This window comes from Chanos chanos, chromosome 6, assembly GCF_902362185.1.
Source record: "Chanos chanos chromosome 6, fChaCha1.1, whole genome shotgun sequence".
Classification (NCBI taxonomy): Eukaryota; Metazoa; Chordata; class Actinopteri; order Gonorynchiformes; family Chanidae; genus Chanos; species Chanos chanos.
Genome location: NC_044500.1, coordinates 11,788,041 through 11,809,249, shown reverse-complemented (window position 1 = coordinate 11,809,249; position 21,209 = coordinate 11,788,041). Strand labels below are relative to the sequence as shown.

Below are 21,209 nucleotides of genomic sequence, written 5' to 3'. Positions count from 1 at the left end.
GGAGTGTATAAGAGTTGAGAAGTTTGAATACACTTTTAAATGAATAAACACACTGAACAGTCACTGAAATGTTTTATCAAGTAAAAAAAAAAAAAAAAGAATACTTGTGGGAATATTGTACTGATGTTTTAAAGATTATGTGAATAAGAATAATTTAGAAAGAGTGATCTTTCTGTATCCAACAACCAATTCATTTTTATGAACCCACACTGTCACACGCAATCATTAGTCATGAGGGCACAATGATTAGTGTCAAAGTCTAAGATACAAAGTGTGTTTGATAGAAAAGGAAACACATCATGTCCCACATATAATACCTGTATTAAAGTACAAAGTACCTAAAAGGATTAAACTACATAGCCATTCTTATTCTAAAATATGTTACAGACATTTTCCTGTCTGTGTGTGTGTGTGTATGTGTGGGGGGTGGGGGGTGGGGGGTGGGGTGTTGTGTGTGTGCGCGTGGGCGCGCGTGTGTGTGTTGTATGCCTCATATCATTTTGTTGAATCCTTACTTGGTGAACTCCCCCCTCTAAACTCTGCAGGTGACCATTGTACCCAACTCCTCGTATGGGTCATTAAGAGGGGGCTGAGGTCCACCTCCACGGAGGCACTCTCACTCCCCCATCCTGTTCCCTCCCTCTCCTTAGGGACCTATAAAAGAGTTGTCCCATTCCCTGGATCTTCAGTCTCTTCCAGACCAGCATCATCAACAGGTAAGGGAACCTTCAGTTCTGGGACACTACACTGGATCGCCTTCAGGGCTTTTTATCGTGGAACTTCTGAACTTTTAACTAGATGTTTTACAATGGAAACAAATTTTTTAGGGGCGTTACTGACAATGACTAAGGATATTCTGATCGGAGGAGTTTAAGCTATCCAGTGCTTTTATGTGAAATACACTGTGTTTTGAAATGCAAAATACCCTTTTGTGAGCACTTTGTTTAGGGCTAAAAGTTTCTGGCTGAGCTGTTGGCCTATGGTAAAAGTAAACAGTGACTGAATTACATCTGAGAGGCTAATTTGAAAGTTTCACCAAGCTAGGTGATTTACGAAAAGATAAATTTTATCCTCAAAAACAGTTGAAGTGATCAGTGAAAATGAGAGGATTCCAGGAACTTCAGCACTAATTTTCTTGGCTTCACTAAAGCAAAGGACTAACCTGCAAGCCACTGCTTTGCTCCATTTAAGCTGCCTAAGAGTAACATTGGGTTAGGACACAAAGTTTCTACAGGTGTGGTTGTACATGTCTGCCATCAATGTGTCCAGGTTAATCCAAGGGATTGTAGATTATGTAGTAGTTGAGGGCTAATCTCCTTACCAAGCCTTTGTAACTCCTTGCTGCTCTTTCTAATCTGGACCAGATTAGAACCTAGTGTAATAAGATAACATATGCTGTACAGTGAACTGACTCAGACCCACCAGTTCAGACAGTAAAGAATTGCTCACAGTTTCTACTTATAGTCTATACTGGTATACTTAACTCACTATGGTTAATGTTACAACTCGTTATAATAAGCTTTGTGAAGCAATAATGTTCTGAATTTTTGATACTGTACTAAATCTTTTCTCTCTGCCTCACAGATCCATCATGAGATTTGTGGCTCTAGCTTTGACCATTCTGTTGGCAGGTAAATAGTTCCTCTGCATTTTTCTCCCAACTCAAAAATCTCTTTTGAAATGGACTTTTGACTCAGAGATTGTTCTGAATTCACAAAATCATATTACTCAAATACATTTACTCTCTATGAATCAGACATATGTACTGGGTTCAAAAAACACAAATTATCTTCAACAAAATTCAGATTATCATTGTTAATGAGAAAAGATCAGCCTAATTTTACATTTGGTTAGTTCAGAACTTGTTGCTCAATCCTTTAGGTCTGAAGTCTTAGCTCTTTTCTGTCTTATTTGTACAGGTTGCCAGGCCCGTTCCCTGCAGGCTGATGCTCCTTCCCAGTTTGAGCATGTAAAATCAGTCGTAGAGATGTACCTGGGTCAGGTCAAGGACACTGCACAGAAGTCCCTTGAACACCTCGATGACACAGAGTACAAGGAATACAAGTAAGGAATTTATGACCAACACATTAAGTTACTCACTCGGTCATTTACTTAATTCATTTCACACAGGCTCTCGCACAGTACCTTGTATGCTCATATTTTCCTCTTCTGTTCCTCTAGCTTGATTGACTAGTAACATATCCTAACACACTTCTTTTGATACTTCTCTTACCCAGGAAGAAGCTCCATCAATCTTTTGAGAACCTCCATGCCTACTTGACCCATGCCCTTGATACCGCAACTCCATACGGACAGGCCGCTCAAGCTCAGCTCATGGATACCACTGCCTCAATCCGTGAGCAGATCACAAAGGACATCGACGACCTGCGTAAGCAGCTGGAGCCCAAACGTGAGGAGCTGCAGAAGGTCCTGCAGAAGCACTTTGAGGAGTACCGTGAGAAGCTGGAGCCTGTTGTGAGGGAGTATATTGCCACCAAGCGTGAGGAGTTGGAGGCTCTGAAGGCAAAGATGGAGCCTCTGGTTGAGGAGATGCGTACCAAGATCCAGACCAACGTGGAAGAGACCAAGACCAAGCTGATGCCCATGATTGAGGCCGTGCGTGCCAAGCTGACCGAACGTCTGGAGGAGCTGAGGACCATGGCTGCTCCCTACGTTGAGGAGTACAAAGAGCAACTGCAGAAGGCCGTGCACGATCTCCGTGAGAGGGTTGCCAATGAAGACCTGCAGGGTAAGGTGTCTCCCTACGCTGATGAGTTGAAGACCAAGTTGAAGGAGCTGTACGACACCATCAGGAAGGCCCTGGGCCAGGACGCCTAAACCATCTCCCTCCAATCCACCACCCCCTCCATAGCCTCTAAGGCCCAATCCTTTAAGCCCCAATTCCCTCACCTCTCATCAGCCTTCAAGGCCTAACTTCCAACCACATGGCATCGAGTCAGACATCATCAGCCTTGTTCCATCGACTAACTATTGCAAAAACACGCACACACTCACATTCAACATGTGCTAGCTAAACATGCTTAAAAATCATGCCTCATGATGAGGTAATGCTCGGACCGTGGCTATCCTCTCATATACCATGCATAGCATCGGAGCACATACATGCACACTAACACACACGTGCTTATCTAAACATAATTTTATGTTGTGTAGAATATCACTGGCCAAAGTTTTGTGTTGTGTTGTCGCTTGTTTAAAATTGTGCCTAAAGAATGCCTGTCCAATAAAACCAGACAGTTTCATACAAATATCTTCAAGGTCCCAGTTTCATCTCTTTCGTTTTTAGTCCTTACATAATAATAATAATAATAATAATAATAATAATAACAATTCTAAGATAATATTAGATGTTATTAACCGTCCTCCTTTGATCCTGTGAAAACATTCCTTCTCCAGCGCTATCCAACCTAGTCATAAATTGTCAATAAAGACCGGCTGTTGAAGGCTGTTAAAATGAGCTTTCACTCTACAACACAGAAACATAAGGTGCAACAAACAATACAGCCCCAAAACAAACAAAAATATAAAGGCATTATACATTACAACTAAAATAAAAGTACCAGTGTTGTTGCCTTTTGTGGAAGTTTTCCTATGAGGCCCAAAACTGAGTGTCCTGACATGTTAAAAAGCTCTCAACGTCAAATTGTGTTTCCCATGTGTTAAGCTTTGCAACCAGTATATTACATACCATCTGATGTTATACACTGATACTGTAATCATAGACATGACTACCAGTTTTAGAACTTTAAGTACATATTGACCTAAACAGGATATTTTTTAAAATAATAAAAATTCTATTCTATTTTAATTCTAAAAATTCTATTCTGCATAAGCTAAAATATATATATATATATATATATATATATATATATATATATATGTGTGTGTGTGTGTGTGTGTGTGTGTGTGTGTGTGTGTGTATATATATGAAACGTGACTTTACTTCCCAGTTTTACCAAAAATAAAGTAAAGTAAAGTAATGTTATACAAGGTGAAGGGGAGAGGTTGTACAAACCACAGACTTCTCAAAATGATATAATTCCCCTAATTATTACCTTGTTAGTGCAGGCAAAACAACATTCCTGAGAGTAAAAATCATTGGTTTGCAGAGCAAGCCTTGCTTTCCTGCAATGGAAAGCATTTAGATGTCTGTGCTTATGGTTTATAATGATTGTGGTGTTGATATATGAGCTGATGGGGGTAATTTGTCACCAAGAAACGACAGATCTTTACCTGACTTTGATGAGTAATCTGGGGTTTATTGGTAATGGCATTAGATGGATGAATCACCTTTACAAACCCTCCTCGGGCAAGACTGTATCAACACTACTCCATATCGCTTCACTATTGCAAAAAACACCCTGAGGTGTGCGACACACTGTGCGACTACACCGGTATTATTAGTAAAAGACATGGGACATTTTTGTCCATAACCAAGTTAATTAAGTGTCATCAAAATGTGTTTACACATTAGTGTCTCAGCTGGAGTATGATAGTAAAACCTGTACCAGCTCTTTCATTCCATATCCAAACATATAAAGTATTTAGTTCCCATATTAATACTGTCACCATCTCCCCATGTTTCTTCCTTATTCACACATGTATGTATGCCATGAATTATTAGCTGATCCATCTTACAGAACCTGAGGGCTAGCACAAGAGGCATTGAGAGAGTTCTGACCCCATGCAGTCACAAGTCTAACTGAGCACTCGCAGGTCAAAGGGCGTTTCTGCAACATCACAGTGGAAGCTTTTTTTTTTTTTTTTAAGAATCCAATTTGCTGTGCGTTGAGTGCGGCAGGTGGACACTTTGAGTGTTTGATCAATTGTAACAGCGGCACAAACCGTCTGTCAGCCTCTTGTCCTCTCTCAGAAGCTAAGAGGAACGTATGTGCCGCAGAAAAAAAAATAAATAAATAAGGAAGAGAAAAACATCGGTAGGGACATGACTGTTTTTGCAGAACATATATTAAAAAATATAAAAATATACTGTTAGAGTGCACTGAACAAATATATGCAAAATCACATTTGAGATAGATGGCATATCAAAAGCTCACCAGGTCAATGACAACAGGTACATCATTTACACACAAAACATTTACTCATTCAGTTATAATCACTACATTATATGCACATAGACTTGGTTTCAAACAATGTCAGCTGTCAGAAGTCTAGATCTAAATGTTGTCATAACACATGTGTCTCTAAAAAGCTGATTGGTTGACCTTGTCTTTTGGGAGTTCTCATATGCTTGGCTTCATTAACATTGCATCCTGCAGAGTGAGTTTTGTGTGGTTATTCTGTATCAGAGGCTGTGAACGTGTGTGTGTGTATGCGTGTGTGCATGTGTGTGTGTGTGTGTGTGTGCGTGTGTGTGTGTGTGTGTGTGCGTGTGTGAGCTTACCCCCATGGGTGTCTCAGATTGTATAAAGCCCAACACCGGAGCTCAGATCTCAATGCTGTCGCAGTGGGCCACGCAAACGCACTAACAGATACCGCTCTTCACATACTCACCCCACAGGATCTCAGACAAACTCTGAATGAAAAAATAAATAAGGCAAGACAGTGGGCAGAGGAGTGGTGGAGAGCCATACCTTGATCGGTGTCAGTCTGGGCTGAGGTTCTGGTGGAATCTAACGTTGGACCAAGAGGACAGAACCAAACTGAAGACAATACCCAAACTGAAGAAGACCCGAAGTGCATATGGATGGTAATGCTTATTTTCTGCAACAGATTAATTTGATATTAGGGCTGGTGTTAATTGATCATATGTGCATGCACAGAAAGTCATGCCTCACTATATAAATATACAAATAATACATATGCTAACAAACTGGTTTAATCTGTGCGGATGTACATCTAAACCTTTTGTGTACAACTGATAGAGTAGAGTGGTTAATGTGGTGATGCATTTTAAACTTTGTTCATGACGGCTTTTCAGTATCTTGTTACAAAAAAAAAATTATTCTGAGAAGTATGAAGCTTTTTTTTTTCATGTAATTCATATGTTTAACAACTGAGGTACCAGTTAAACATTGCCGCCAATTAAAGTTTACCAAGTATTACAGTATTACTGAACATGTGTGCTCTGTTATTCTTTAAATTTGTATAATTGTTCCAAACATATGTCTTTCCCAATTCTATGTCTTTGTTCTCTTCTCCTCTAATCTCCAGTCACTAAGTTGTCTCAGGGCTGTATGCTGGGATTGCCTTGTCTTCCAGAGGATGGGGGCATGTATGGCAAAGCCCCTCAAGTAGCTGGGGTCAGAGTTCAGCTGGAGATGCATTCCCTTTGGCAGCAGTTTGATCAGCTAGGCACTGAAATGATAGTCACCAAAGCTGGAAGGTTGGTTATGCCATTAATATACATATACATATACATAGACGTAGACATAGGCCCTGCTTACACCTTGCATCAAATCCAATTTTGGTGATCACAAATGGACAGCTCTAAAGTACGTCCGGTTACACCTGGCTTTAGAATCCGTCTCGTGTCTCGAGTGCCCACTTGCTATCGGATCTCTCTTCTCCGCTTCTTCTCATTTCTGTTTGCAAAGACCAAATGCATTGTTGTTTTTGACAGGTGTCCTTTGAAATAACAGGATGAAATCTGGAATATTTTCAAAAGAAATGCGTCAAATTGTGTCGCCAGTTACTAATGTAAACTATCATGAAACTGTGAAGCGGCTGGTCGACAAACCTACTACATAGGGCTACTTTAAAAAAGTAAGGTATGAAAGAATGAAATTCCTGTTTTGTGGTGTTTCTGAGCCCTTTACGTTTGGCTAACCGAGCCCGCTAATAGAGACAAGCCATGCCTTGCCTGTATACCTCGGCTCAATAAACTTATTGTAGACGACACGATGATGCAAGATGTATATTAAATTCTATACGAACAGAATTAGTGTCGTAAATTTGTAGTGTGGTTTACTAGCAATTTGGTATCATGTACTGTTCATGAGTCAAATATCACTTTCAGAGGTGTTTTGTTCAATCCCTACACTCACATGATTTCTGTAGACGTCAGTTGAGTAGGCGGTCGTTCAATGTGGTCGAGATCACATTCGTGTTTACACTGCTAAAAAATGTAGACATGTGCGATCCAGACCACCTCTGAATATGGTCTGAGTGATCGGATCTCGATGTGCATTCGGTGCGTTTACACCTGTACTTTAGAGCTGTCCACTTGCGATCGGATCACCAAAATCGGATCTGATGCAAGGTGTAAACAGTGCCATAGACATAGACATAGACATACACATAGACATAGACATGACCAAATATACACTTTCCCATAAGTCATTCTTTCTGTACCTAACAGGGTGTCTGTATCTTACTATCTGGTTGTGATATACACTGGTCATTGTAGGAGGATGTTTCCCACATTCCAAGTACGTATTTCAGGCATGGATCCAGCCTCGGAATACGTGCTCCTGATGGACTTCATACCAGTAGATGACAAGAGATACAGGTAACTGACTAATTAACCAAAGCCTGACGGAAGTACAAGTGAACAGTGATAGTACATCCAGTGTTTAGAGTTAACTACTCTGAGTGTGGTTACATTATATTATATTATATTATATTATATTATATTATATTATATTATATTATATTATATAACTGAGATTGTATGTTTATTCTCTGAGCATTTGTTGTTTGTGTAGATATGCTTTCCACAGCTCCTCCTGGCTGGTAGCAGGGAGAGGGGACACTGCAGCCCCAGGGCGAGTTCACTTTCACCCAGACTCCCCTGCCCGCGGCGCCCAGTGGATGAAACAGACTGTTTCATTTGACCGGCTGAAACTTACCAACAACCTCCTGGATGACAATGGACATGTATGACAGATACATATACACATGCACTCACACACACATGCGCTTGCATCAACATAATGCATTGGGTCACATGTCTTTGTTCTATGTGTATGTGTGTGTGTGTGTGTGTGTGTGTGTGTGTGTGTGTGTGTTGTGTGTGTGTGTGTGTGTGTGTACGTTTGTGTTTGTGTGTGTATGTGTGTGTCTCCAGATGATCCTGAACTCTATGCATCGATATCAGCCACGGCTGCACGTGGTTCTAGTGGATCAACGTCGTGATAGCCAACGCTATGCTCATCGCAACTTTTGCACCTTCTCTTTTCCTGAGACGCGTTTCATTGCAGTGACCGCGTATCAAAACCACAGGGTGCGCATGCATAATCCTCTCCGATCATTCTATGTCACTGTTTCTGTACACATACTCTTTCTCTCTCCCTTTGCTTTTCATATTGTGATTCTTGCTTCGTTCTTGTTCTGTGCACAGATTACTCAGTTGAAGATAGCGAGTAACCCGTTCGCTAAAGGTTTCCGTACCACAAATCCAGACGAATGGTAAACAACCACATCACCATGCAGTAAATGAGGCTAAATGGGGTCAGCTTGACATGAAACTGTGCAGACAACCTGATAAACAGATAATGTGTGATTTATAATTATTAACTTTCAATCGGGGACATGTAATAAAACGTCAGCATCTGCAGACTTATGTCTATGTACTATCATTATCTCTTATTGCTTATGATATAGGCTGAAGAGCAGTTCTATTATTTAAGATCTTTGACTCAGCCAGTGGAGGTTAATCACATGCCTGTTTATTTACGTGACTAATATAGGAGTTGGCAGTCCTGGAGTTCTCTTTCAACAGCTTCTATCCAACAAAGCTGACTCAGCTAATCAAACGTTCAAGGAGATCTGGATCAGGCCTGTCTTATAAAAGCCTGTATCCACATTGGTTCTTACGAAGCAGACCTCTCAAACCTTGGATTAACATAGATCACAATAATTTAAATACTTTGTACTTCTGCTAAGGCGACAGCATAACAAACATTATTATATGTTCCTCTTCACTGAGGAAGGCATAGAATTTGCCGCAATAGTGAAACTGACCAACAAAACTACAGACAGTAATATATGAAAAGAATTGTCAGAAAATATAAAGTAGGACACTGCTTTTAGGAATCATTGTTTTGAGATACATCAAAAAGTGCCATATTTTATATTGTGTTTACTACTGTATTGATTGGCACAGTTTTGCTGCTGGTAAGGGTCTTTGTGTTATCGTGGCTTCAGGTCAGGTGATGGTGACAGATCTCGGAGCCGTCCTTTCTCTTTACCCTGGCACCATCAGGAGAGCACACCTGAACCTGGCACTGCCACAGAGGCCCAGTTGGCAAGAAATGAAGAGCAGCTGAACAGTAAGGAATCTTCGGAGTGGTTACCAATCAGATTACACCTCTGATCCCATTAATTTATCTGTTACACATTACATTGCATTTTAAAGTCTTCAGATAAAATGACAGTATTCATTTAAGCAGGTTTCATACTTTATTTATTTATTGTACTTCAATTTCATACCACAACCAGTTTTTAACATAACATACTTACGTTGAGACTGGTTTTGTAGTCAGTACACAAATTTTGTTTAAATATTTGCGTCTAGTATTTCTCATGATATATCTCTCTCATCCTGTCTAGTACTACATCCACCAATGAACACCTCTGTAAACCTGTCAAGAGTTTACTCATAAAGCAACTCTCTCACTGTCTCCTTAGAGCATCTCACTCCACACAACCTGTCCCTGCAGCCTGCTCATGGCAAGCTGACCCTGCCTTGTAATGATGGAATGGCCTGTACCATTGAGATGAACAACAGGGAGAGATACAGTCATTTCTGTCCTTCTTCTGCTTTTGTCCCCCTCCACAGCAGTCAGTGGGATGGCCTTGTCAGATCAGAGACAGGTCAACAAGGATGAACACTGGTGCACACTGGTTCTCTGAGTTATAGTGTATTTTTTTTTTTCTAAAAGTAATGTCCTTGCTCCCCTCAGTTAAATTCCTCAGTTTCATTCAGTTTCTCTCTCTCTCTCTCTCTCTCTCTCTCTTTATATGTTCACTGTTACTTTCTCCACTATTGTGTCTTTTCAGCACATGCTCAGAATGTCAAAATAAACTGTGGTAATATGAGTGACCTGTTCTCTGTTCTGTCATTGGTTTATGTGTATGTGTAGCCAACAAACACTGTGACACATTGACATCACTAGTCTTTTCAAACCAGTTCTAACGATGATGTTTTAAAATCTTAATCACGATAAAATCTCAATTATTTATCACATTAAAGGTTCCGCCTTTATTTATGTATCTACGATTTTAAAGTGGAGTTTATATACTGCCTCAACAGGAATTGAATGCACGGTTAGAAAAACCTTTAAAATACATCAGCACACAAAACTAACGTTTCCGAGCATAATTATAAGCAATTTCATTGATTACGCCCATTGCCTCTATCCTTAGGTGCGGAGCGTTCAGTAAATGGAAGAAAAAAAATACACTTCCCACAATGCTCTCCACTTAGTGGTTTCATATGCGCTTGTTTCAGCACTAGGGTTTGTACATACCGTACGGATGCGAGAAAGATGGAGGAGGAGGAGGTTGGGAGTGTATAGGAGCGGAGAGATGCGGATTATGGTGTGCTGCATGATACCAGTAAGCGACACGGAGCAAAGAGATCGGGCGATTAACGGTATTATTAAGGGCATTATATCTTGATTATGCAAATACTCTTCCTTTCATACGTTTCAGCTGCACCATAAACAAACGATTCAAGACATTCTTGATGTTCGTTTGATTTCAGTTCATTTATCAGTTGATCTGAATTGTTTGTTTGTTATTATTTTTACATTTTAATTTCGACAGTTTGTACTGCGATAAAGTGAATGAGATTTGGCAGCGGGATATTGGATGCCGTAACCAGTTACTAAATATACTTCACACGCAATGGAGAGGAACGGGAAATCTAGAATGAGAGTCGCTGCTAGTAAATGAACCAGACATCTGTCTTGTAGAGGATGGCGAAGAAGGGTGATTCGATCATTATCATGGTAGATAACTGCAAATTACTTCGAAAGGTTCCGGTAATGGATCTCGTAAAGAGCCGTGTTTGTTTTTTTATGGCTGTACCAAATTAATAGTAGCCTACAGAAAGGGAGTCTTGCAAACGCTACATTTAATAAAAACTAAGCATTGAAATAACTCCAAGTGCCATTGAAAATGGAAGCACCTTGTCTCAGTTGGATGTTATTTTCCTGGACCATAATATTCTTGGTCGGGGTCACTACTACCGATGCCAGCGTGTTAGTGGAACGCCCTAGCTCGATGGCCCTTCGTTTTCCCCTGCAGCAAGCCCCACGCTCCGAGCCGCAACCTGTCGCCTGGGAGGGCTCTCCTAAGGCGGCGCGAAAAAGAAGAGGAGCGGGTGGCATCAATTTCGTTGACATGATCGACAATCTCCGAGGGAAATCAGGACAAGGATATTACGTCGAGATGGCTGTGGGCACACCGCCTCAAAAGGTGAGATGGATGTTGTTTACTGACACGCCTACTCATGTGTCTTTCTTCTAAATGGATGCGCTGCTACTAATAACCATTTACAATTGTCGTGCGCGCAGTAGTGTAGGCTATTTTTTGTATTGGTTTACCAGAAAATTAAACGAGTCACAAGGACATCAACAATGCATTACGCTTATTTATCTTCTGCAAAGAGACAGACGGGGAGAGAGAGAGAGAGAGAGACAGAGAGAGAGAGAGAGAGAGAAAATGAATGAATTCTCCTTTATCTTTTCTGCAGCTGATTGGCAGGGTACGGGCTGGCACAGGGATTACTTAAGTCTCTTCTAGGAAACAGGGCTCTCACTCCCCGCAGCAATTCAGCAAAAGAGAAAGTTTTGTCTGTCAGCACAAAGAATAACACCTTTAATCACTGAATAAATTATAAATGAAATGTTCTATGTTAGAAGAAACAAGGGTCCCCAAGTGAATAGTGCTAAAAATGTTACACTAATTAAAATAGTGTTAAAAATCAATTGTAAGAAAGGATAATCAAGTTTGTTATATTCAGACATTATTTTTTTTATGTCTTAACTAATTCCTGTCTTTTTTTGATGACCTTGTCCATTTAAATATCAACAGCTCTTCCTTACAGTTCCTGAAATTCTTAGAATTAGAATTGGTGAATTAATGGTATTTCCTAAAACATAGTTTTGCAATTTTTGGAGAGAGACAAGATGTAATTCCTCATTTCCTGTTATTAAAAATGTGTATTGAAGTGCAGTGTATGGTTCCTTCAGAGGAAACTGTGTAGTTAGGTGTCAGGATGAATGTGTCAGAGTAGCAGGATGCAGTCCAGCCCTCTGGATTCAGTGATAGAGAAAAAAAAGAGAGAGAGAGAGAGAGAGAGCGCAGGAATCTGGCAGGATGGGTCAATGCTGAGGTGTAAAAAAAAGCGAGGATGGTGCTTTATCGTACACAATGTGATTTATGGATAGTGTGAAGTCCAGCAATATCCCAGGATGAATGGAGCAGGGATAAGCAGATGATGAGTGACAAGAGGTACAGTCATCTTATAGTATAGTGTGGTAGAGTAGCATTTAGAGGAGATTAATTCAAAATTTCAAATTTCAGAATGGGAGACAGAGATTTAACGTGGTACAGCGCAGTTAATGAATATGCGCAGGAAATTCTGTAGCCTGCAACGGATCTGAGGTCACTAGTGTCATTTTATTAATGACAAATTCTCTTCTCCTGCTGTTTTTATCACTCCAGCTCTCTCTCTCTCTCTCTCTCTCTCTCTCTCTCTCTCTCTCACACACACACACACACACACACACACACACAAACACACACACACACAAAACACTCACTCACTCTCTTTCTACTGCTGCACAATTTCAGGGTATTCTCAGGTTGCTGTGTCTCTCCTCTGTCTCTCCTTCCTCATTCATGGTGTGTGCGGTGTGCTCTGCGTGTGTGTGTGTGTGTGATGTGCTCTGTGTGTGTGTGTGTGTGTGTGTGTGTGTGTATCACATTTTGCGCAGTCAGTGGGTCTGGACCGCAGGAGGTAGTCTCTGGTGGCCTGCAGGAGAATGATCAATAATAGATCTCCTTTTTAAATCCCTAGCAAAGAGCCTGCAGTTTCATGGATCATGACAAGAGCCCTTTAGAAAAGACTATCCCCCCTCTGCTGAGCAGCATTTCCATTGCCGCTTCCTCAAAAAGACACCGTAATACATCACATGTTGCGCTTAAAATACATAACGCAGCATACAGTTCAAGACAAAAGTCAGAATAAATGAAAAAAAAAACAGCAAAAAGGGACAACAGAATGTATTTCTCATTGTAAAATTAATCGTTACACGGTTTCAGTCCATCATAAATGTCTGTCAGTGATATGTTCATATTTTTTTTGAGAGCTAATTCATGTTCTTTTGGGGGGGGGGGCGTTGTGTTTTCGGTTTGTTTGCATTAGTTAAACATCCTGGTGGATACAGGCAGCAGTAACTTTGCTGTGGGGGCAGCAGCTCATCCGTTTCTGCGGAAATACTACCATCGCTCACTGTGAGTTCAATACCTGAGGCTTAATGTAATTCTCTCAGAGCCATAACTGTTAGGTCTAATCTACTAAGCTTTTCCTGTAAAGGTTTACTTCAAAAGAAATCTGTTGTGTGAATCATTTCAGTCCCGTAAATGTATTCTAATGTATCTCTCACCCTAATGTGTTGTGCTCTCTCTTATGTAGCTCCAGTTCGTACAGAGACCTTGGCCGTAGTGTGTATGTGCCTTACACACAGGGCCGTTGGGAGGGTGAGTTAGGAACTGATCTGGTGTCAGTGCCCCATGGGCCCAATGTCTCTCTGCGTGCCAACATCGCTGCTATCACCCAGTCCGATCGCTTTTTCATCAATGGCTCCAACTGGGAGGGCATTTTGGGACTGGCCTATGCTGAAATTGCCCGGGTGAGATGCTGTTCTCTGAATGACTTTGTCTGCTCGTATATGAGCCCGGGTGAGACGCTGTTCCGTGAATGACTTTGTCTGCTCGTACATGAGCTTAGATGTCCCTTTCGGCGGTGTCTTAATTGACGGCACGCGCTTGGACCCTGAGATTCGTTTTTAAGTGGTCGAAATTGCCACTGCTCTCTTACCGTGTGTGTCTCTATTTTTTTCACGCTCGTCTTTGGCTTTCGCGTCTCGCGCGCGCTGAGTCTTACTCTTTCGCATTTCTCCTCCTCCTCCTCCTCCTCCTCCTCTCAGCCCGACGAGACCTTGGAACCCTTTTTCGACTCGCTGGTAAGGCAGACCAGCGTGCCCAACCTGTTCTCCCTGCAGCTCTGCGGGGCCGGCTTCACCCAGAACTACAGCCTGGGCAGTGCCACCGTGGGTGGCAGCATGGTGAGAAAGAAAAAGGGTGGGGAGGGCAAGAGAAAGGGGAGAAAATAAAGCACACACTGAATCTTTTTTTTCTCCTGAATTGCGGTAAAACAGTTAAACACTAAAGACAAGACTTAATGAAGTCAGAACTGCAGAGTGTAACCTGTAAGTTACATAGAGCCTTTTTTTTTTTGTCCATTACAGATCATTGGAGGGGTGGACTCTTCCTTATACGTGGGGGACCTGTGGTATACTCCTATTCGTCGGGAGTGGTATTATGAGGTCATCATAGTACGGATTGAGGTCAATGGACAGGATCTTAACATGGACTGTAAAGAGGTAGAAAACAAAGACTGTTCTTGTTCCGTGCGAGCGCAGAGCACCCACTAAAGCTTACAATATTCAAAACTCGTGTTGTAATCTTTATACGCTATGTCATTCTAAGACCTTTTCTATGTACCTTTCTTGATTGTGGATGATTTGGAAAAAGACTCTTCAAACATAATGTGCATAAAATTACAATGAAATGTTCACTGGATGAACATGAATAATGCATGATGAACTGTTTTTTTTTTTTTCTTTTTTCTCAGATTTACCTTTATCTTTTGGTACTCTGTGTCAAAAGAAAGTTACCTCTACAAGAGATAAAAGAACATTTTGCATTTTCTGTCTCTTTTTGTTTTCTCTCTCAGTATAACTATGACAAGAGTATAGTGGATAGCGGCACCACAAACCTTCGCCTCCCACGCAAAGTGTTCCAGGCTGCAGTGAAGGCCATTGAAGCAGCTTCCTCTGTCAGTGACTTTTTGTCTTTTGCCTCTTCCCCCCATTTCCCGTCTTTATCCATCTGTCTTTCTGACAGAGAAAAGATTCGAACTCACGGAAAGTGTAACTGTCATTTCACTGCCTTGTGGGTTTTTTTTTTTTTTGGTTTTAGCGTTTCTGCTCCATTGTTTCAGGTACACAATGGTCTTGACATGTTCTTGGTGTAGTACTGACCTCTTTTGACATGTAATCATGTCTTTCTTTCCTCTTCTTGCAGACGGAGCAGTTTCCCTCAGGGTTCTGGCTGGGAGAGCAGCTGGTGTGCTGGCAGGCGGGCACTACCCCCTGGCACATCTTCCCTGTCATCTCTCTCTATCTGATGAGTGAGAACCGCAACCAGTCTTTCCGCATTTCCATCCTGCCTCAGGTCAGTGTGTGTGTGCGTGCGTGCGTGCGTGCGTGTGTGTGTGTATGTGTTTGTGTTTGTGTGTATGTGTGTGTATGTGTCTGTGAGTATGTGTGTGTGTCTGTGTGTATGTCTGTGTGTGTGACTCATTTCAGACATACTGTTTTCAAGGTTGACCTCAAGACAGAGACATGGATTTCTTTGACTCTTGTAAGCTGACTGTAAGAAGTGATAGCAGTCGGGGGGTAACCCCTACAGTGAGGCAGTGACATTGGCTTGACTGTACAATGAGTTTGTAATAGAGTTTCTGCTGACTTGTGTCCTTCCTGTCCTCTCTTGGCTCTGCAGCAGTACCTGAGGCCTGTGGAGGACGTGGCCTCGGCACAGGAAGACTGCTATAAGTTTGCAGTGTCCCAGTCTAGCACTGGCACTGTTATGGGTGCTGTCATTATGGAAGGTTTTTACGTGGTGTTTGACCGTCAGCACAAACGTATCGGCTTTGCAGTCAGCACATGTCACGGTAAGGGAGAGAGAAGAGAGTCTGAGTGGCTCCTTTAAATGTCAGTCTGTGTCTATATGTTATATCTGTGTTTGTGTTAGTTTGCGAATGTGCACATGTGTCTGTGTATTTATATATATGTGTGTGTGTGTGTGTGTGTGTGTTTGCGTGCATGTGTGCATTTATGCATTTCTACATAATAAGGATTCACATGGGTGCATGTGTTTTCTTAGACAGAAAACGGAAAACGGAAAATCCTTTTCCATTTGTTATTTGATTCTCTCCTCTCCTCTCCTGTCCTCTCCTCTCTTCTCCTCTCCTCTCCTGTCCTCTCCTCTCCCCTCCTCATTCAGTCCACGACGAGTTTCGCACAGCCTCTGTGGAGGGGCCTTTCCACGGCATAGACCTGGAGGACTGTGGCTATAACATTCCACAGACAGATGAATCCACACTCATGACCATAGCCTACATTATGGCGGGCATCTGTGCCCTCTTCATGCTGCCCCTCTGCCTCATGGTGTGCCAGTGGCGTTTCGCCCGCTGCTTTCGCCCACCGGGCATGGGCGACTTTGCCGACGACATTTCTCTCCTGAAGTGAGCCATAGTTCCCAGCAGTGGTCCCTGGACCTGATCTTCTGATGCGGGCTGCAGTATCAGAGTGCACCAAAGGAACCGTTTTTAGATAAAGGATGAGCTACAGTGTGGAGAGTGGTTAAACAGTTAAGGCTGAAGGTGTACATATCTATAATATGGTATATTGAAATGGACAGACAGAAAGCTTGGGAGTGCTTGGTGCCCAGCTTGAATATATGACAGTGGTCCCATCCTCTAATGAAGGACAGCCTTTTTCAATGGAGAGCTGTTATATGTATGTAAATTTATGTTTGTGTGTGTGTGTGTGTGTGTTTGTGAGTTTGTGATTGTTCAGAATGCGTGAATGAATGGAGACTGTCACATAAAATACTAATAAGGGGACCTTAATATTAGTATAACTGTTTTAAAAAGTGTATGATTTTTTCTTTCTTTTCTTTCTTTTTCTTTTTTTTCTCTGAGTTACAAGGATACCAGCCTGTCAAAAGGAATTCGCACTGATTACTAATTGTTCAGATAATTTACTATTGCTAACATATTTACAGAGAGCTTACATCACACTGAACAAAAAGAAATGCCTACTCAAGGTTTGTATTAATGGAAGTTTTAAGCAGATATATGAAAAATATTTATAATTGTTTTAAAAAATGCTTAAGTTGTTTCCTCTGTGTAGAAGTTAATGAAATGCAGGCCTAACTTTTAACTCTTTACATATGGACTTTCACAAACAAACACAGGAGCATGCACGCACACGCACACACACACACACACACACACACACACACTCTCACACTCACTCACTGACACACACACACACACAGACACACTCTCACACTCACACTCACTCACTGACACACACACACACACACACACACACTCACACCAGCTCACACCAGCATGTGTGTACACATCGACACACATACAAACTCTCTCACAGACACACCATATTTCCTCCCTCCCTGGTGCTGTTATAATATAACAGCACTGTAGTTCAGCTTGGAGAGATCAGAGGTTCATAGGCATATCAGACTCTAATCAATCTAAACTAACAAACACAAAAAGACACTAAGAATGAAACAATGATAAATGTAACAGTGCAAAACTCTAATCTTTGACTGACTTGATGTAACAAATTGGACAACTCTCACAGCCAATAAAGAATTTAAAATTCTTGACTTTTTGCATCTTTTAAATCATTTTCTGTTGAGTGTATAATATAATTATTTGGGTAGTGGGCTGAGTGATGGTGGGTTTTGCATTCAAGATTCAATTTATTTGAGACTGTATACAAGAAATCTGTTTAATCTGAACATATCTTAATCGTATGCTTGTGATAGCTGAGAAATGTTCTTTGTGTGTAAAATTTAGCTGTGTAAATTACCACAGGAAGGACTGAGTCTGAGAGTATCGCTAATGTCCATATCGAGACATCCATAGAACAGACATGATGTGATTCAGATGTTTTCAGATGCCCCCGGTGCTTTCAAAAGCAAGGTTACAGCGCCTCCTATTGGATGAAAGATGAAGGAACCTATTTCTTTAAAGTAATTTCTTCGAGACTGCATTATTCTTAGGACAGTACATTGTTAAGACATAATTAAGAACCAAACTCTCTCATTAGAGTGTTATCAGAGAAAAGCTGAAAGAATCCAAGAATGAAACACACACACACACATACACGTACATACACACACATCAAAGTTAATCAACAATCAATATAGATGTAGGAAATGTGCAGGTAGTATTTATTTTATACAAAAGCATATCAAAATCTTTTACAAATCATAATGGTGATATCAATAATCGACTGTCATTAAAACAAGATGCTGTACACCATTTTAAGGCAAAATACTGGCTTTTGAGAAGGCACTTTGATGATTAATAACTGATTTGAGTAGTTTATATGTGGATAAAACATGTAAAGACACAGCATCACAAGATGTACCAGACTTTAAAGAGATCAGCATATAGTCACACTGCCAGTGTTGGTCTATAGAAATATCCAAGTAATTCCACAACGCAAGATCCACTCACAGTATTGCTCTGTGTTATTAAATACATGCTTTATAAACTCATGAAATATTCAGTTCATGTACTTTCACTTGTGTACCAAGCCTACGGTGTTGCTACAAAATCTCGAAAGAGTACAGTATCTTATCATTTTGCTTCTTCTTATCCTTTTGGTTAAATAATGCTAAAGTGTTTGCTCTGGCTTCCGAATGGCTTGGTTTTGTAAGAGAAAACTCATCACTTTGAGTGTGATAAAAAAAAAAAAAGCCCATCCCTTCTGAAAATTTACACAAAAATAATGCCTCTTTTCAAAATAGACAGCGTTTTATTTTGCAACCGCAGTTTTCAAAAATAAATGATTTATCTTAAGTTGCATTTTCATTCTCATATAAAACAGGTAACTTCTCTAGACTTATACTGGTACTAACACTATATTACAATTTGAATATACTTTTGTCTAAATTTCCAGTAGGGATGTCTGACAAACCAATGAAAAAATAAATGTAACAGACGCACACACACACACACATACATACACAAAAAAAAAAACAGTTATGAAGACTGACATAAATGAATATTAGTGCAAAGGTTTCATATGTACAAAACAAAAAACAAACACAAGACAATAATACTGTGCTTGAGTCAAACTTCTGGAGAATAGAGGCCTTGACTACGCCCTCAAGTCGGGTTTGGCTGGTCCACTTGAGCCTGCTTCACGTCACTGTCCCTTACAGAGGTGTTTCTACTGGAGCAAACCCAGTACCTCACGAGTCGCAGAACCAGCATACCCGAATAAATCCGAATAAACCCTGGAGGTCAGGACCAGGGCAAGCTTAGGTCTAAACCTGACCCGAACAGCGTCCTTTTAACACACACGTACCTTTTTCTGTAATTTTTGAGGATACTGACGGTCGGTTTTTCGACGGTTTAGTTTGATTTCAGCACTTCGTTGGAAGGACTGATTAATGTAATCCAAATGTGATAGGATACTGATCTCATGATATCACCCCTCTTTGTTTTTGCATTCTTTTTACTTGTTCCCTCCAGTTCTTTTCCATTCCCCAGCTGTTCCATTCCTCAGGCAGTTAAAACAAGGCAAACCAGCTCCGGTGACAGGAAGTGCTTCCGATTGTTTATTTGTGAAACTGTCTTTGGGATCTGCATGCCTGGGATTGTGAAACTGAGATTCAAAAAAAGAAAAAAGGAAAAAAAAAGAAAAAAAAACCCCACTCCAGACAAGTAAGACAGCGCTTGCGTGAAATCTGTGTAAAACCTGTCGCATTTCAGGACATAGGCAGTGGAGCTCGTTCAGTCTTAGAGGAGTCTAAGAGGAGTCTAAGAAGTCAGTGGAGGACTCACTCTTCGAGGAGGCAGTGGAAAAGAAGCTCTTGAGTCTGTTGAAAGAGTACCCAGTTTCATGAATTTTGTCACCGAACCTCCATTTGCTTTGATCTCTTCTATTCAGTGACAGGGGCACAATGACTGAAAACGTCACTGAAGTTGTTGTTTGCATTGTCATTGGCCAGTGAGCTGGACTGTTAGTACCTCCTGAGTGCACGGTGTATGTTTAATAGTTTTGAAGCAAATGTCCAAGTCATGTTCATATATAAGTCAAGAGTAGCCAGTGAGGTTCTGAATGTCTAAACTGGCCTTTTTCATGTGTCTGAAATGTTCCATTGTGGTACTGGATGAGTGTAACTGTGTGCTTTGAATGTGAATTGGGTCTGTGTGTGTGTGTGGTGGGAGGGGGGGGGGTTCCTCATCATAAATTTTGAAGGGATCTTGAAGGGTTGAGAACTCCATTTAAGAGTGCACCCCATTTTGTTAAGTCAAATCACAACATACATAAATACATAACAGCTAAATGATATGCCCAGGATATCAAATTTGGTTATTAATTTATCATCACAAATTTGTCATATTTATAACATGGAATGTCTAGAGGAGTGTGTGGGGAACCAAATCCAGAAGTGGAATGTGCGCTTTTGTGCAAAGGTGTAGGGCAGTAACATGCTTGAGGTCAATACTCGAACTCTCCACAAGAAAAGGTGATGCGTGCGTCACGCTCTCTAAGTCTGTACCAGTTCACAAAGTCTGTAAAGAATGTCTATCACCGCCAGGTCTGTCTATCCCTGCCAGGGGACTTTCTTAGACCCGGGCCCGTCTCTCTCATCAGACATCTGGGTTTCGGAGGAGGGCACGGGGGTGGAACGGGAGGAGGGCTGCAGCACTAGCGTTGGGGTGGAGCCCATTAGGTTGAGGCTCTCTAGAGAGTCAGCGTTCAGGAGGCGCTGGTTCTCGTGCTGGGGACAGATCACGTAGCGGCCGGGATGATGCACCTCCACGGTGGCCACCGAATCAGAGCCTTTCAGGGCCCCCAGGGGACACGGGCCCCCGAGCAAAGGATCCCGACCCCCGACGGCCCCCAGTTCCCCGGAGGACTCCTCCATGTTGACGTAGAGGATCTCGTCGGGGTCCTGAGGGTCCGGGAGTTCATCCAGGGTTTTCTCCAGCTCACAGCGCAAACTCTCAAAGCTAGGCCTGTCTTTCGGGCTCAGCAACCAGCATGAGAACATTAGAGCATAGCTGAGAGAGAGAGAGAGAGAGAGAGAGAGAGAGAGTAAATGAGTTCAATAGTCCACCTTAGTTATGACATGTTGCATATCGTCTGTCTGTT

The 21,209-nt window shown here is 41.5% G+C and overlaps 4 protein-coding genes across 4 annotated transcripts in view; 3 read left to right on the top strand and 1 right to left on the bottom strand.

Annotated features, from left to right (window-relative positions):
• Window positions 1-618: 618 nt before the first annotated feature.
• On the top strand, window positions 619-3,271 carry apoa1b (apolipoprotein A-Ib). The gene is made up of 4 exons (XM_030777635.1): window positions 619-716; window positions 1,585-1,631; window positions 1,920-2,064; window positions 2,238-3,271. The coding sequence occupies exons 2-4, from the start codon at window positions 1,592-1,594 to the stop codon at window positions 2,836-2,838; spliced, it is 786 nt and encodes a 261-aa protein (XP_030633495.1). The 5' UTR covers window positions 619-716; window positions 1,585-1,591; the 3' UTR covers window positions 2,839-3,271.
• Window positions 3,272-5,724: 2,453 nt separating this feature from the next.
• LOC115815041 (T-box transcription factor TBX1) lies at window positions 5,725-8,395 on the top strand. The gene is made up of 6 exons (XM_030778011.1): window positions 5,725-5,731; window positions 6,196-6,367; window positions 7,391-7,492; window positions 7,689-7,860; window positions 8,051-8,206; window positions 8,324-8,395. Exons 1-6 carry the CDS (start codon window positions 5,725-5,727, stop codon window positions 8,393-8,395), a joined length of 681 nt encoding a protein of 226 aa, XP_030633871.1.
• A 2,816-nt stretch (window positions 8,396-11,211) lies between these two features.
• bace1 (beta-secretase 1) lies at window positions 11,212-16,529 on the top strand. The gene is made up of 9 exons (XM_030778010.1): window positions 11,212-11,406; window positions 13,361-13,449; window positions 13,631-13,847; window positions 14,145-14,282; window positions 14,466-14,600; window positions 14,954-15,055; window positions 15,304-15,453; window positions 15,781-15,952; window positions 16,285-16,529. The coding sequence occupies exons 1-9, from the start codon at window positions 11,212-11,214 to the stop codon at window positions 16,527-16,529; spliced, it is 1,443 nt and encodes a 480-aa protein (XP_030633870.1).
• Window positions 16,530-20,521: 3,992 nt separating this feature from the next.
• axl (AXL receptor tyrosine kinase) overlaps window positions 20,522-21,209 on the bottom strand; it is a 24,532-nt gene continuing 23,844 nt past the window's right edge. The window contains exon 19 of the mRNA XM_030777819.1: window positions 20,522-21,118. Within this exon, the coding sequence (XP_030633679.1) occupies window positions 20,659-21,118 (460 nt within the window). The 3' untranslated portion in view covers window positions 20,522-20,658. The remainder of the gene's footprint in view (window positions 21,119-21,209) is intronic.